General features: G+C 40.3%; 2 protein-coding genes across 2 annotated transcripts in view; both read right to left on the reverse strand.

The window, feature by feature from the left end:
• LOC111609422 (NACHT, LRR and PYD domains-containing protein 12-like) overlaps window positions 1–15595 on the reverse strand; it is a 114356-nt gene that overhangs the window by 78238 nt on the left and 20523 nt on the right. The window lies entirely within an intron of this gene.
• On the reverse strand, window positions 12498–13357 carry LOC111609441 (tripartite motif-containing protein 16-like). Its single transcript, XM_023337922.1, has 2 exons — window positions 13225–13357; window positions 12498–13075 (listed from the first exon to the last, which is right to left on the reverse strand). Exons 1-2 carry the CDS (start codon window positions 13232–13234, stop codon window positions 12555–12557), a joined length of 531 nt encoding a protein of 176 aa, XP_023193690.1. The 5' UTR covers window positions 13235–13357; the 3' UTR covers window positions 12498–12554.

Consider the following 15595-nt stretch of genomic DNA (forward strand, 5'->3'; position numbering starts at 1 on the left):
TCAGTTTCTCATCCTCATTTCCAGTCTTGGCTTCCTCTTCATGCTCATCCATCATTCCAAGCCCCTGCTTTCTCGCAATCTTGAGGCTATAATTTATATACGACATCATTCAACTCTTTAGATCACGTTTAACCAGTATTCAAGGTATTCTCTCGACCTTACGCCAACAGCTCCATAGTCATCTTCAGCATTCTCTCCATATAATTTTACGTATCTCGCCTCCGTCTTCATAGCTTCCCTCAGTGCCCGACGTGCACTGCGCAATTGACTGGTGGTGGTTGGTCAACCTCACGCAAAGTGCATACTCTCATCCAGCAAATGTTATGCTCATCTTTCCTCGTTGTCCTTCACTCCCCTATTTTAAGTTTCATTCCAGAATGTCCCCATATCTCGCTCGCATCTTCTAACGTCACAATGCGAATCTAATCCTGGTTCTAGCATCTCACCTCCAGTAGCAGGCAGCTATCTTCTCACATTCTAATCTATTCCCTCTCCCATCCTATTCTCGCTATCTCAGTAACACGCAGCTGATCTCTTTCCTACAGCTAAAACATCATTTCAGCCAGTCTACTCTACAAGCATCCTGCCATTCCACGCCCAACTATGTCTCCAGCTGACCTTCATCCACTGGCTTCTTATCATTTTCCCCTACCATCAGTAATGTCACCCTGTATAGACTCCTTAAAGTCCCAGCCCGTAAGCCCTTAGTTGGCGTAGCTTCCCGGCCTTTTCTCACTCTCCCAGTCTCTAACTCCCAGCTTTGGCCCCAGCCTCAGCTTTCATTTTTGGGGGGATATTTTTTCTAATTGGCATACTATTCATAGCATCACCACATTACCCCAGTCGGCCTTCATCTACCAACATCCTGCCATTTCATCATAGCGGCGCCCCTAAGTTAGCCCACATCTACCAGCATTCAGTCTTTTCACAAATAGCGGTGTCCCCAGCTGGCCTACATCTACCAGCATCCAGTCATTTCATGCATAGTGGTGTCCCCAGTCGGCCTTCATCTACCAACATCCTGCCATTTCATCATAGCGGCGCCCCCAAGTTAGCCCACATCTACCAGATCCGGTCATTTCATGCATAGCGGCGTCCCCAGCTGGCCTACATCTACCAGCATCCCTCTATTTAACGCTGCGTCTCTTCCCCAGCTGGCCTCCATCTACCAGCATGCCGCTATTTAATGCCGCGCCGCTTCCCCAGCTGGCCTTCATCTACCCACATCCCGTCATTTCATGCCTTGCACCATCCCAGTGTCTTTCATCTACCAGCATCTCGCCAATACACACCTAGCGGCATCCCCAGCTGACCGTTATCCATCAGCTTTATAATTTACCCCTATCACAGTAACATCACCTACTACAATCTCCTTAAGTCCTAGTCTATAAGCAATGAGTTAGCATAGCTCCCCCACATTACTCTCTGACCCTGATACTAATTCCCCGGCCTCGGCCCCGGCCTCAGCCTTCTTTTTGGGGGACGACATTCCTAACCTACATTGGGAATGCTCATCCGAGCTTATTGCAATTCACAGCTCAATGTCCTCAGCCGGGGCCCGAGCGCCAAAGAACTTTAAATTCATGCATGTCAATAAACCTTTTTAATCGCTGTTTTTTTCCGTCTGAGTCTCTCCAGATTGAAATGAAGCCTAGGCGCAAATTCAAACTGGAAGACTCTTTAGCCCCACCTGCATCATCCAATCGGCGCGTCCCACTCATCGCCGCCGACCTATCAACGCTGGACCAAGCCATGTCACGTCCAATAACCGTCCAAGGCCCAGTTGATAAGGACCTCCATTCATGGCATCTTCAACTTTCCAGCTGCGCTCAACCCTCCTCCACCCCATCTCCACCTCCACTCTTCAGGCTCGCATCCTTCACCGACCTCCACAACCAGTGTCGGGTCCCGGGGGATGACATTCCTAACCTACATCGGGAATGCTCATCCAAGCTTATTGCAATTCACAGCTCAATGTCCTCAGCCGGGGCCCGAGCGCTAAAGAACTTTAAATTCATGCATGTCAATAAACCTTTTTAATCGCTGTTTTTTCCATCTGAGTCTCTCCAGATTGAAATATTGGTCTAATATTTGCTGTTATTATAAAAAATCATGAAAATGTATAAAGTAACGTGGTTGAACCCATTCTAACAGTTGACCAGACTGTAACGGGGTTGAAGATTTTCACTAAAAGTTGCCATAAGTCCACATTAGCTAGGGTATGGAGCAACATATTATATGATGAAAACAAGAATTAATATGTGTTTCAAAGACCATTCTTTACTTTTTCCCAAACAACAATAAATATCATTTACATGCATAACGGTGTTGAAAGGTTGAGCTTGACAATGACGATCTTTGGATAAAAATAATCAAATATCGGTAAGAAACTATATTAACACTTAAATCTCTTTACAGTGTGAGCTGAAAAAGACTTAAGTGATGTCACTTCCAGGGTGCTGAGGAAATTGGACTGAGCCATTATTTATAAAAAGGAGGGATTGGTCTGCTGTTACAGGGTTAAACAAAACTGGAGGGACATGATTAAAAAGTGATATTTTATAAATAATTCATGTATTTTTCTCATATTTCTTTTATTTAGATTAAAGTATACCTAAAATGTTTAAAATGGTACAAACAAATTGCAGTTACTGGCTATTTTTATTTATTTTATATTAAGTGAAAAATTAACATTGGTCAGTTGCTCATTACCAAGACACATGGATATTTCCATTACTTGATTTTTCTCAAAAAATGTGGGTTGTATTATATGAAAATCTTTGAGATAAATCTGAGACACCAAATGCATCGAATTCAGAGAATGACCCAGTTGCTTATGTATGGTGTCAGTTTGAGATCATCTGGTTCTGAAATCAGAACCAGAACTTGTTTTAAATGTCTCTAAAAACATGAGACATTTTTTTAGCTTAACTGGGGAAATTGTTAATAATTCACTATGTTGGTTAATATTTGAACCACAGAGATGAAACTGGAATCATAATATTAATTCATAAAAGCCTTTTTCATTCAGCATTACTCTGTCTGGAAAATAAATTACATTTAGATTTAGAGAACAATCCAAATATCAATTTAGAAATTAAAGTAATTTCTGCCTTTTGTGTTTGTGTCTTAAATTAATATTGGATGGTCATATGACAGCTATAAACAGAACAGTTACAGCAGTTAGAAACAGCTCACCTCTCTGATGGTGGAGATCCAGGAGATTTAAAGTCAATGGGATCTTCCTTTGACCAGTTGCTCTTAAAGGACACACAGCTGGGTTCTGGTTCTGGTTCTGGTTTGAGTCTCTGATGGATCCTGACAGAAACATGATGATTAAAACTTAATCAGCAAAGAGGAGCAGCAGCAGCTTCATCACCACGTCTGTTCTGGCCTGATATAGTGAACGCTGTGTGAAAAGGGCTGTGGACAGTTAGAGATGGTGACCTCACCTCTGACCTTTGCTCTGGCTCTCATCTTCCAGCATTAATCCGTGTTTAATCGGACTTAGAAACTAATCCAAATATAAACCTAAAAAGAAATTTACTTCTGCCTTTGTGTTTCTGTGTTTATATTAATATTTGTTTAAATAAATGCGTCTGTTTCATTTGGAAAAATTAAACAGACTGCAAAACAGAAGAAAATGCATTTAAATGTTTGTGGGTCAAAGGTCATGTCAACATGATAGTTTATGTGTCTTGATTGAAAAGTGAGTTCATTATTGGTAATTTTTGTACCTGTTATTCATCAGCAGTAATTGGGTGATTCTCTGAACTCGGCGCATTATGGCGTCTCAGATTGCTTAAAAATATACCACAATAAATTATGTTTTTGATCACTGCATCTATTGAAGTACTCTTTAAACCTCCAGGAAAATATGTCTCCCCACCTTATTCATGAAATCCCAAACAGTATTATGAATTTCTTTGTTACTTATGTTGCTTTAAATTCAACCCCATAACAAGACAATTTCATTCCTCTGAGTATAACTCTATAACATAATTAAACTAATTCTTCCAGTTCCTTTTAGATGACCTGTCCCTTGATTATCCATCCATCCATCCATCTTCTTCCGCTTATCCGAGGTCGGGTCGCGGGGGTAGCAGCTTCAGAAGGGAGGCCCAGACTTCCCTCTCCCCAGCCACTTCTTCTAGCTCCTCCGGGGGAATCCCGAGGCGTTCCCAGGCCAGCCGAGAGACATAGTCCCTCCAGCGTGTCCTGGGTCTTCCCCGGGGCCTCCTCCCGGTGGGACGTGCCCGGAACACCTCACCAGGGAGGCGTCCAGGAGGCATCCTGACCAGATGCCCGAGCCACCTCAACTGGCTCCTCTCGATGTGAAGGAGCAGCGGCTCTACTCTGAGTCCCTCCCGGATGACTGAGCTTCTCACCCTATCTCTAAAGGAGAGCCCAGCCACCCTACGGAGAAAACCCATTTCGGCCGCTTGTATCCGCGATCTCGTTCTTTCGGTCATGACCCAAAGCTCATGACCATAGATGAGGGTGGGAACGTAGATCGACCGGTAAATCGAGAGCTTCGCTTTTTGGCTCAGCTCTCTCTTCACCACGACGGACCGGTACAGCGCCCGCTTGACAGCAGACGCTGCGCCAATCCGCCTGTCGATCTCCCGCTCCCTTCTTCCCCCATTCGTGAACAAGATCCCGAGATACTTAAACTCCTCCACTTGGGGCAGGACACCCCCCCTGACCCGGAGAAGGCACTCTACCCTTTTCCGGCTCAAGACCATGGCCTCGGATTTGGAGGCACTGATCCCCATCCCGGCCGCTTCACACTCGGCTGCGAACCGCTCCAGCGAGAGCTGCAGATCACGATCTGATGAAGCCAAAAGGACCACATCGTCTGCGAAAAGCAGAGATGAGATCCTAAGGCCACCAAATGGGATCCCCTCAACACCTTGGCTGCGCCTAGAAATTCTGTCCATGAAAGTGATGAACAGAATCGGTGACAAAGGGCAGCCCTGGCGGAGTCCAACTCTCACCGGAAACGAGCCCGACTTACTGCCGGCAATGCGGACCAGACTCTGACACCGGTCATACAGGGACCTGACAGCCCGTATCAAAGGGCCCGGTACCCCATACTCCCGGAGAACCCCCCACAGGGCTCCCCGAGGGACACGGTCGAACGCCTTCTCCAAGTCCACAAAACACATGTAGACTGGTTGGGCGAACTCCCATGCACCCTCCAGGTCCCTTGATTAAAATAACTAATTGTAAGTATAGGGTTAGGGGTTAGGGTTAGGGTTATTTGATTCTGAATCATAATAATTAGACTGATAAGTAGCATATGGCATATGGCAACTTGATGGAAAAGCACTTTTCATAAATCATGAAAATATACTTTAAAAAACATTGAATCGGGCTTTTTTATATTTTTCAATCATTCTTTAAACTTTGCATACAGTCCAACAAATATTAGTCTAATTTTTGCTGTTATTATATAAAAAAAATCATAACAATGTATCAAGTAACGGTTGAACCCATTGTAACAGTTGACCAGACTGTAACGGGGTTGAAGATTTTCACTAAAAGTTGCCATAAGTCCACATTAGCTAGGTTATGGAGCAACATATGATATGATGAAAACAAGAATTAATATGTGTTTATAAGACGATTCTTTACTTTTTACCAAACAACAATAAATATCATTTACATGCCTAAAGGTGTTGAAAGGTTGAGCTTGACAATGACAATCTTTGGATAAAAATAATCAAATATAGGTAAGAAACTATATTAACACTTAAATCTCTTTATAGTGTGAGCTGAAAAAGACTTAAGTGATGTCACTTCCAGGGTGCTGAGGAAATTGGACTGAGCCATTATTTATAAAAAGAAGGGATTGGTCTGCTGTTACAGGGTTAAACAAAACTGGAGGGACATGATTAAAAAGTGATATTTTATAAATAATTCATGTATTTTTCTCATATTTCTTTTATTTAGATTAAAGTATACCTAAAATGTTTAAAATGGTACAAACAAATTGCAGTTACTGGCTATTTTTATTTATTTTATATTAAGTGAAAAATTAACATTGGTCAGTTGCTCATTACCAAGACACATGGATATTTCCATTACTTGATTTTTCTCAAAAAATGTGGGTTGTATTATATGAAAATCTTTGAGATAAATCTGAGACACCAAATGCATCGAATTCAGAGAATGACCCAGTTGCTTATGTATGATGTCAGTTTGAGATCATCTGGTTCTGAAACCAGAACCAGAACTTGTTTTAAATGTCTCTAAAAACATGAGACATTTTCTTAGCTTAACTGTGGAAATGGTTAATAATTCACTATGTTGGTTAATATTTGAACCACAGAGATGAAACTGGAATCATAAAATTAATTCATAAAAGCCTTTTTCATTCAGCATTACTCTGTCTGGAAAATAAATTACATTTAGATTTAGAGAACAATCCAAATATCAATCTAGAAATTAAACTCACTTCTGCCTTTTGTGTTTGTGTCTTAAATTAATATTGGATGGTCATATGACAGCTATAAACAGAACAGTTACAGCAGTTAGAAACAGCTCACCTCTCTGATGGTGGAGATCCAGGAGATTTAAAGTCAATGGGATCTTCCTTTGACCAGTTGCTCTTAAAGGACACACAGCTGGGTTCTGGTTCTGGTTCTGGTTTGAGTCTCTGATGGATCCTGACAGAAACATGATGATTAAAACTTAATCTGTTCAGCCTGGATGAAGCAGCAAAGAGGAGCAGCAGCAGCTTCATCACCACGTCTGTTCTGGCCTGATATAGTGAACGCTGTGTGAAAAGGGCTGTGGACAGTTAGAGATGGTGACCTCACCTCTGACCTTTGCTCTGGCTCTCATCTTCCCCACACAGAGTGGTTTTAGAGGGAGGGACTCCCTCCTCTCTGTCCTCACACTGATCCATGCTGCTGAATTCACATCAGCTCACACACACTTTCTACCTTCACCTGCAGAGGAAACACACATCATTCATCTGCACATCAACTCTGATCATCCTTTACATCATTAGAGCTGGAAAAAGATCAGCTGCTCCTCCTCTGATTGGCTCTTCTTCTCTGCTTCATATCAGTGTCAGGTGAATGCAGTCAGACAGCAGAGAGGCAGAGGAAGCTGCCATCAGCTGCTGCACTTCTACTATCAGTCCACTAGATGGAGACATGGAGCAACATTTACATTCACTGATTCAACATGAACAACAGGAAGTATTTTAGTTCGTTAATTATTAATCTCTACAGGTGGATTATCTGCTCCTTCAAATGTTAACTTTTTAATAATCTGACTGAATCAAAGACATTTTAAGGATAATATTTCATTTTGAAACGAAGCAGCAAGAAAGTGTTGTGTTTGACATTTTCTTGCTGTCCAGTCTCAACTGGAGTTTGATTCCTGGATATGAAATCACAAAGCAGTTTGTTTAAAGAACAGAACCATCAGCTGTTCATCATGTTTTTTTTTTTCTTCCACCTTATCAAATATTTAATAATCCTGTATATTAGCTTTCGAACACCACAGAGAAAAATCTTTGAGCTGAATTTAGAAGTGAACATTTTCTCCAAATATCAGAGAACAGAAACAAGTAGAAAAGTTTCTGTAGACAAACTTCAAGTAGAAACAGACTTACAGTTTGTTCAAACGATCCAAAGAGTTGAAGAAGAACAACAGACTGAGACCCAACAGAACTGCAGTAGAATCAGACTAATGCCACACCTGTACAGAGACAAAACATAACTGGACTTTTACCTGACATAAACCACATGAGTTCAAAGTCAAGGTGCTATAAATGATTAATAATTGATTATGTGACAGCTCACCTGGTTTGTAGTTTCAGAGCAGCAGAAGGTTTGCTGTAAAATCAGAGGCAGGTTGATAAAGTCTTCATGAGGAAGGAGAGAAGTTCTGATGAAAATGTTTCATGGTGGTTAATGATGATAATGCTGCTACCACTTGATTATTTTTCTTTGTGGTAATCTTTTATTATGTTCTTAAATTTGAGACCCAAAATAATCACAGTAGAACTAGAATCATGCCACACCATGACAGAGACACAGAAAAACTGGACTTTTATTTGACCTGAACAACTCAGAGTTCAAAGTCAAGTTGTTGTAAATGTTGAATAACTGATTATGTGACAGCTCACCTGGTTTGTAGTTTCAGAGCAGCTGAAGGTTTGCTGTAAAATAAGAGGCAGGTTGATAAAGTCTTCATGAGGAAGGAGAGAAGTTCTGATGAAAATGTTTAATGATGAATTCATGAGGAGAAATGAACTCAGAGAAAAGAACAGCTGGTTGATTCCTGCTGCAGTAACTGGTCGGACTATGAATACAGTCAGAATATGAACATAAAATTAAACAAACTAAACTGTAGTCCTTAACATCACCACACTACTGCAGCTGAAACCACACATTGTTCTAGGATGAGTCCTAGTGAAAGTCCTTATAGGAGAATTAGGCAGGTGTTCACTAGAGTTTTGGTTTTTAAATTCAGGTAATCAAACCTTTAGAGAATCCTAAAGACCCTCTTAAGAGGCAGCGTGACCACAAAGCTGATTTGTTGGATTCTGTGAAGACGTTTGAAGTCTAAAGAGGAAATCCCACCTATTCAGTAGAACTAGAATAGGTGGTTCTACTGAATCCCAGATTCAGACCACTGAATCTGGGACAGACCACTCAGTCAGACCACTCAGACTCAGGTCTGAGTGGTTCCAGGGTCTTTTCTCTTCCTCAGGGTGAATTGTTTCACTATATAATAATGAAATATTGAGATAAAATTATGCATGGTGTGAATGAATGAATAAAAATTTTAATTTTTCCTGCAGGTGGTTCATTGAAACTGATTGTTTAGAGAGGAAGAGAAAGAGAATTAGAAGCAGAGGAAGTGAACTGAGGCAAAGAAATCAAACAAAGGGTCTAGTTGATCTTGAGGAACATGAGGAAAGTTTGGAAGGTTGGATGAAAGAGAGAGAATGAAGAGAAAGACAGAAAAATGATAAACAAATGTAAATGCTTCTATTTCTGAACATAAATCTTTAGTTGATAAATTACAGGCCTCCATCTAGAAAAACAACAAAACAAACCCTAATTGATTTCTATAGCTTCTTTTTCCCTCTGTTTGAGCCTCACTGAGGTGCATCTGACTTCTGACCTCAACTCCTCAACCCTGTCCTCCCATGGACCAGATGATGTCCCTCTCACACCACCAGCTGGTGAAAGAAATCCAGTAGATCCAGTGGATTAAGAAGATCAGGAAGATGAAGAAAACCTTCATCACCTCCAGGCACTAAATGTCTGTTGATCCTAATTTTTTTAACACCAGAGAACTGATGAAACATTTCCATTCAGGGGACGACTGTCAGGTCTCCTGTTGGACATTTGGACTGAAACTGTGTGTGACTGAGCTTTAACAACCTCCGCTGGTCTGCTGTCCAGTATCAGCGTAGAGAAAGAAAAGATAAACATGATTCAAAGCTGTGAGAGGAGAAGACACCACTCTGTACTGATGATGGTTCTTTCATCTGTGGACAACATGGACATTGACTGAGGGACGAACTGAACCAGCCAGAGATCCAAGACCAGAACCAGTTGGACTGACAGGGAGCCGGAGGAGAGAGATGGGGAGGATGTAACTGCAGCGACGCCGACAGCAGGAGGGAGAGAGAGAAGAGAAAGGAGAGATTTAAGATAAGTTACCCCCCCCCCCCCCCCCCCCCCCCACCCACACACACACCCACACGCACACACACACCCCCACACACTACAACGAAGACTGCTGGCTTACTAACTCCGTTCATATTTAGAAATTCTTTAGCGAGAAAAGAATGACTTCAATAGAGTTTTTATGCTCAACAAATAGAGAAACTCTTTCAATTGTTCCTGTTAATTCTAAGTCCTGAACAGAAGGACCAACACTAATGACCCTCTAAGGGTCCATGAACCATAGATTGAGAAACTGTGGAGGGAAACTGCAATCACTTTAGCTCTGATATGAACTAACAAAATTGACACTCAGATGGTTGAGATTTATTTTGTTCTCCTTTTTGAAGATCTATGCTGTAGTTACATATTAGTATGGGAATAAACAAAACATCTTTCAGGGTTAAGAATTAGAGATCATTAATACTGCAGTGTTTATAACATTTTGGTATACCATGTAATATTTGTTGCATTGAAATGGAATAAAATAAAATTCTTATAAAATAAAGCTGTGATACATTTGAACTAAGAGGTTAAAAAGACCTTTTGTTTTCATGGAAATATTTGTTATAACAAAACCTAAAATTAGTGAAGCTTCAGCAGAAACTTGATCAATTTGTTGCTGTGATCCTAAATTATATTGAGATTTCTCGTTTGACTCTGAACTTAAAACAGGATCCTGTAGATTAGAGTTCAATTCAAACATTAAAATATGTTGATAAAAGGGAAAGATTGGACAATCTTGAAGCTTCAGTACATTTGATGAATACAATTTGAGAAAATAGACAAAATGAGGACTGACTGGAAATTATTGACTGTGATGAAAATTTAACTGATTCCAAATTCTGACTGTTTGTCTGTTTCATGTTGGAGTGAATGTTTGTGTGTTTTGTGTTAGATAAAAATTGTTTACTAAACTAAAATTAATTAGTGTTTGATTAAGCAACTTAAGTTTCTAAAGGAAAATTGCATGAGGTGATCTGAGATCTTAGTTTGTCTTCAGGATGGTAATTTTTATTTTTATACTTTGACAACCAAAATTATATTTTGCTCTGTTAATTCAATCAGTGTAAGGAGGAAGTATCTGAACAAAGCTTGTTTTGAATGTGCAAAAAACCTTTTGATGAAATGCATCATGGGATGCTTTACTGGTTGATTTATGAGACAACTTTACAGTATTAGACGAGGATAAAAACATAAATCAACCTCCATTCAAACTTCACATTAGATTTGAAGACTCTGTGTGGAAGTGAGGCCCACACTGCTGAGCTCATACGACACACCATTGAAATTAAACATATTACTTAGCAGATGGCTGGTTTCTGATGCTTCTGATGACTCGGTTGCCAATGGTGATGCAAGAGCTGATGCTGCTGCTAAGCTAGCTGCCCAGAGACCTCAGGCAGTAAACTGCCCTTTCTTTCACACTTGCTGATGTTAAGATGGTTCAATCCTTTGCACATTCTCTACCTGACACACCTTTTGACCACTTAATATTGGATTTTTGTCAAATCTCGCCAACTAAGGTTAAAAATGAAAATGAAAAAATAAAATAAAATAAAAGATTGTTCCTATGTTGTCTTATTGTGAAAACCTGTCCACTAGGCTTTGTCGAGCCTCACAAACAGTGAAAACCTTCCTGCCATTTCCTGCTAAAGGCCTGTTGCATCCATCAGACCAGGTAACTGGGTCGTGATGAAGGATTTTCAGAGGAAGCACAGGAACTACAAATGCTGACTAAGTTCAATCCAGAGGCCAATCCAGCTGCTGCTCATGACCAACACAACCACTAAAGTCCAGGAAGGAACAACCTGAATCCCCAGCAGCCACAGTGAGGGAGAACCAGAACCTCTCTGTAATCTAGATCAAACCTCCAAATCCAAAGCAACAGAGTCAGTAGTAAAACTTCACTCTACCAAGTATCAAGTAGTACAACCTCTGACCCCAAAGAGGACATCATCCAGTTCAACAGCTAGTTTAAATGTTTCTGAAAGGTTCTCCACCCAAAGAACAATTGCTGGTCTACTAGCGAGTGGTCGAAGTGGAAAGTGAACATTTGTACCGTCATGTTTATTCACTTGGACATTCTCACACACTGGAAAGAAGGAGAAAGACGATTCAAAATTTTTACACTCAGAAGAGCGGAGAGCATTTTTCTCTTTTTCCAAAGAGAAAAATGTTCTGCAGGTTCTGAGTTTCAGGTAGAAGTTCTGAATGAAACAGAAAATATTAAGATTTTCCCACTTTAGACTTCAAAGCATTGACCTCTGACCTTCATGGGATGAGAATGTTTAACTTTAAATTAGGACTTTCTGAAAGGCAAAGTTAATGAAAAAAAAATCTTTTTAATGCAATATTTAAATTTGACCAGAAAAAGAACAGGATGAGCAGCAAATGAACCAAATGCTGAAGAAAAATGTTTTTATTTTCTAAAACACATGAAGAAAAACTGCAGCAAATATAAGAAAGGAAGATTTAATATTTAAATCTGACATGTTTAGAAAAATAGGAGCCAACAGAAACAGAAAATGTTGATATTCAGATGTTGTTTCTCTGAACATCAGTCAACAGAGCACAATTCTATTTTCTCCTCATCATTCACTGCAATTCTTCATTTCTTCTGGAAAACAAGGGATTTGGAAACAAACAGAAAAACATATGGATCCTGAAATAAACCTGGAATAATCTTGGAATAATTTCAGCTTCCATCTTTATAGGACAGGAAGAAGAAAAAGTTTCCAAGGACTCAATCAGAATTGTTTCACCAAGAAATAGATTGTAGAGACTGAACTATCTGTTCAACAGTGAGAGAGTTTCTCTGACAGGAGGAAAATCTTTAGACTCTTTAGACTCAACTCAGCACAGAAACACTGAAGAACCAGAGCTGAGCCAGAATCCAGGAATCAGAGGTTCAGTGAATGTGGTGTTGAAGGTGTGGAGGAGGATCAGTGAGTCAGAGGAAACTCTGTAGAAGGACAGAATGCCAACAGGACAGTCCACATACACTGCTACTCTGTTAGAGACAGAGGAGGAGGAGAGAAGAGTTTGTCGGTTATTGTGCCAGACACAGTAACCACTATCAGAGCATCTCAGACTCCAGGAATGATCATTCCCTCCAAGCACACAGTCTCTACTGATTCCTTTCCTCCCGATTCTTCTGTAACTCACTGATATATAAACTGTTCCTCTCCACTCAACCTCCCAGTAACAGCGACCAGTCAGACCAGTTCTACACAGCAGCTGAGTCCAGATATCAAATCTGTCTGGATGATCAGGATATGACTGAAACTCCTTCATCCATGTCACCTTCCTGTTGTCTTCAGACAGTTTGAGTTCTCTGCTCACTGTGTTTGTGTCGATGGTGAGTTGACAGGAATCTGATGGAGAGAACAAACACAATTCAGCTGCAGTTATTGATCATTTATTGACACTTTGATGATGACCCCTGAATGAGTGATGTGACAGTTTGAAGATGGTTGAATGTGAGCTGCTTTGTTGTCATGAATCAGATGAAAAACACACTTACACTTTCTCATTCTCCATGAACCTGGTGTCAAGAATGGGACTCCAGCAGGCTCCACCCTGAAAGGAGGAGGGGGGTCAGACCATCAGTCTCTTTCAGCAGCAAACATGGACATTACATGTCTCTCAGACACACATTGTCCTCCACTGAGACAGGAACAGTCCAACATTTGGATTGCAAACTGCAGTGGATGTAGGAAGGACAGTTGGTGCTGCTGCAGCACAACTCATTTCTCCAAACACAGGAAAAGCTCCAACAGAGAGGAGAAAGGAAATCCCTCAGTAACAACCTGAAGAAACTCACTGAAGCCTAAAAGGACATCAGGAAACTAAGGAAACATTTCTGGAAGCTCAACCTGATTTAATAATCAGCATTAAAATACAATCAATCTAAACTCTGACACAACACCTGGATACCTGTTCCATCCACACTCCCACACACAGATGAAGGAATGAAACACTAAACAGCCCTGCTGCTGAAAACCTGCTGTGGCCTCACTGTAATATCCAGAAATACAAACATTAAAAAGGAGAAGCTGCATCACATTCAACAAAGAGCCTATCATATTTAATTTGAATACATCAGTAATGAGCCTTTTAATGATCAATGCTGCAGATAAATCATGTTTTATTGTGTTTACTCTCTGTGACAGTTTAGATTTAGATTTGTGATTCTATGCATCAGAATATCAGGATGACCTGCGTCTCTCTAGCAGTCCTTAACTACAATCATTTTCAATAAATTAGAATATTTATGAAAAGTATTTCAGTAACTCGGCTCACGTTAAACACATCATACAGATTAATTCCCCACAAACTTTTTTAAAGCTTTTATTTGTTAATGATGATGATTTGTTGCTTACAGTTAATGAAAACATGACATTTCTGATCAGATTACAGAACAATAAAAAACCTTAATGCAGAAATTTGGGTCTAATGAAAAATACGTCTAATATCTGCTTAACTTCTTTTAAAATCTGACAAACGAGCCTCATGGGAACCAATATTCTAATTTATTGAATATGACTGTAAATGTTAATTGGAGATGAAGATTATTCACATTAATTCAGTAACCAGGATGTGGAGGAGTTTAACGTTACTGGGACATTCATGGCAGGAGACGCTGCGCTCCATGCGCCCCGACCGCAGTAATCAATGCTACTGCAGGGAGGCAAAGGCGGCACCAGAATCATTGATTACTTTCAAACTAATGAACAAATTAAAAAAGTGCAATGCGACTTAGATGTACTGCTTTATAAAAATGTAGTGAAGTAGAAAGTACAGATACTATAAAATGTAGTGGAGCAGTGAATGATGGTGAAAAAGTAGATTTGTGCTCTGTTGCCTGTGGTAGAAATTAAAAAAACAATATTAAGACCTTTTAGACAGATCCAAAAAAAGACTAATGTGTTTAGGTTTCCAATATTTGGGAAAACTTTTGGTGTTGTTCAATAAAGTTTGGCATTTCCTAGGGAAACAAGGGATTTCCATTCTTTCCTGTCTCCTTTCATTCATTTGATCAGTTTCTAGATGTCGCCCCCTGGTGGAGATCAAACTTCTAAATGGATGAAACTGTTCAACTTCTCTCTTTCTTTCTTTGCCTCATGAATTGTTTTCTTCATTTTTCATACATTTTATATTTTGTTAAATCCTGAAAATTGTGAGGTTTGATAAAAATCTAAAGTTCTTCATTTTTTTTCTCTCAGAAATTTAAACATCCATCTGACCAACATGGAGTTACTTTTCTTCTCATCTTTGCTTCTTGGGGCTGATTGGTCTGGAGCTCCATCAAATATTTTTTTAAAGTCCTTTCTGTCATCAGTAGATCATCATGGAAATCTAACTTAACTTCTCTTTTATTAATTTAGTCAGAGTCCCTATTAAACTATTAAACCCATCCCACTCTTTAATTTTCCTTGTGAGCCGTTCTTAGTCTGGAGAATATTCCAGAAAACTGGGTAATGATCTCTGCCTCCAGATGATGCATCTAAATATTTAATTATCAAATTAAACATTCAGCTTCAAACTGAATGTTTTCCAGCAGACTGACTAAAGACTTTTCTCCCTCTTCCTCCTCTATCAGACCTTCTCTGCTCCTGCAGCAGGTTCCTCCATACCTGAGAGCTTCCAGTCTCCAGTGTGGATCCTTCAGTCCAGCCGACAGCAGCTTCACTCCTGAGTCTCCTGGATGATTGTAGCTCAGGTCCAACTCTTTCAGATGGGAGGGGTTGGAGGTCAGAGCTGAGGCCAGAGAAGCACAGCCTTCCTCTGAGACCAAACAGCCTGATAAGCTGCAGACACACAATTCATCGCATGATGAGAATATGACAACATTGAGGTAGTACCCAAAGTCAGAAATGGTCACGGGCGGGTGG

This window comes from Xiphophorus maculatus, chromosome 8 (genome assembly GCF_002775205.1).
Source record: "Xiphophorus maculatus strain JP 163 A chromosome 8, X_maculatus-5.0-male, whole genome shotgun sequence".
Lineage (NCBI taxonomy): Eukaryota > Metazoa > Chordata > Actinopteri > Cyprinodontiformes > Poeciliidae > Xiphophorus > Xiphophorus maculatus.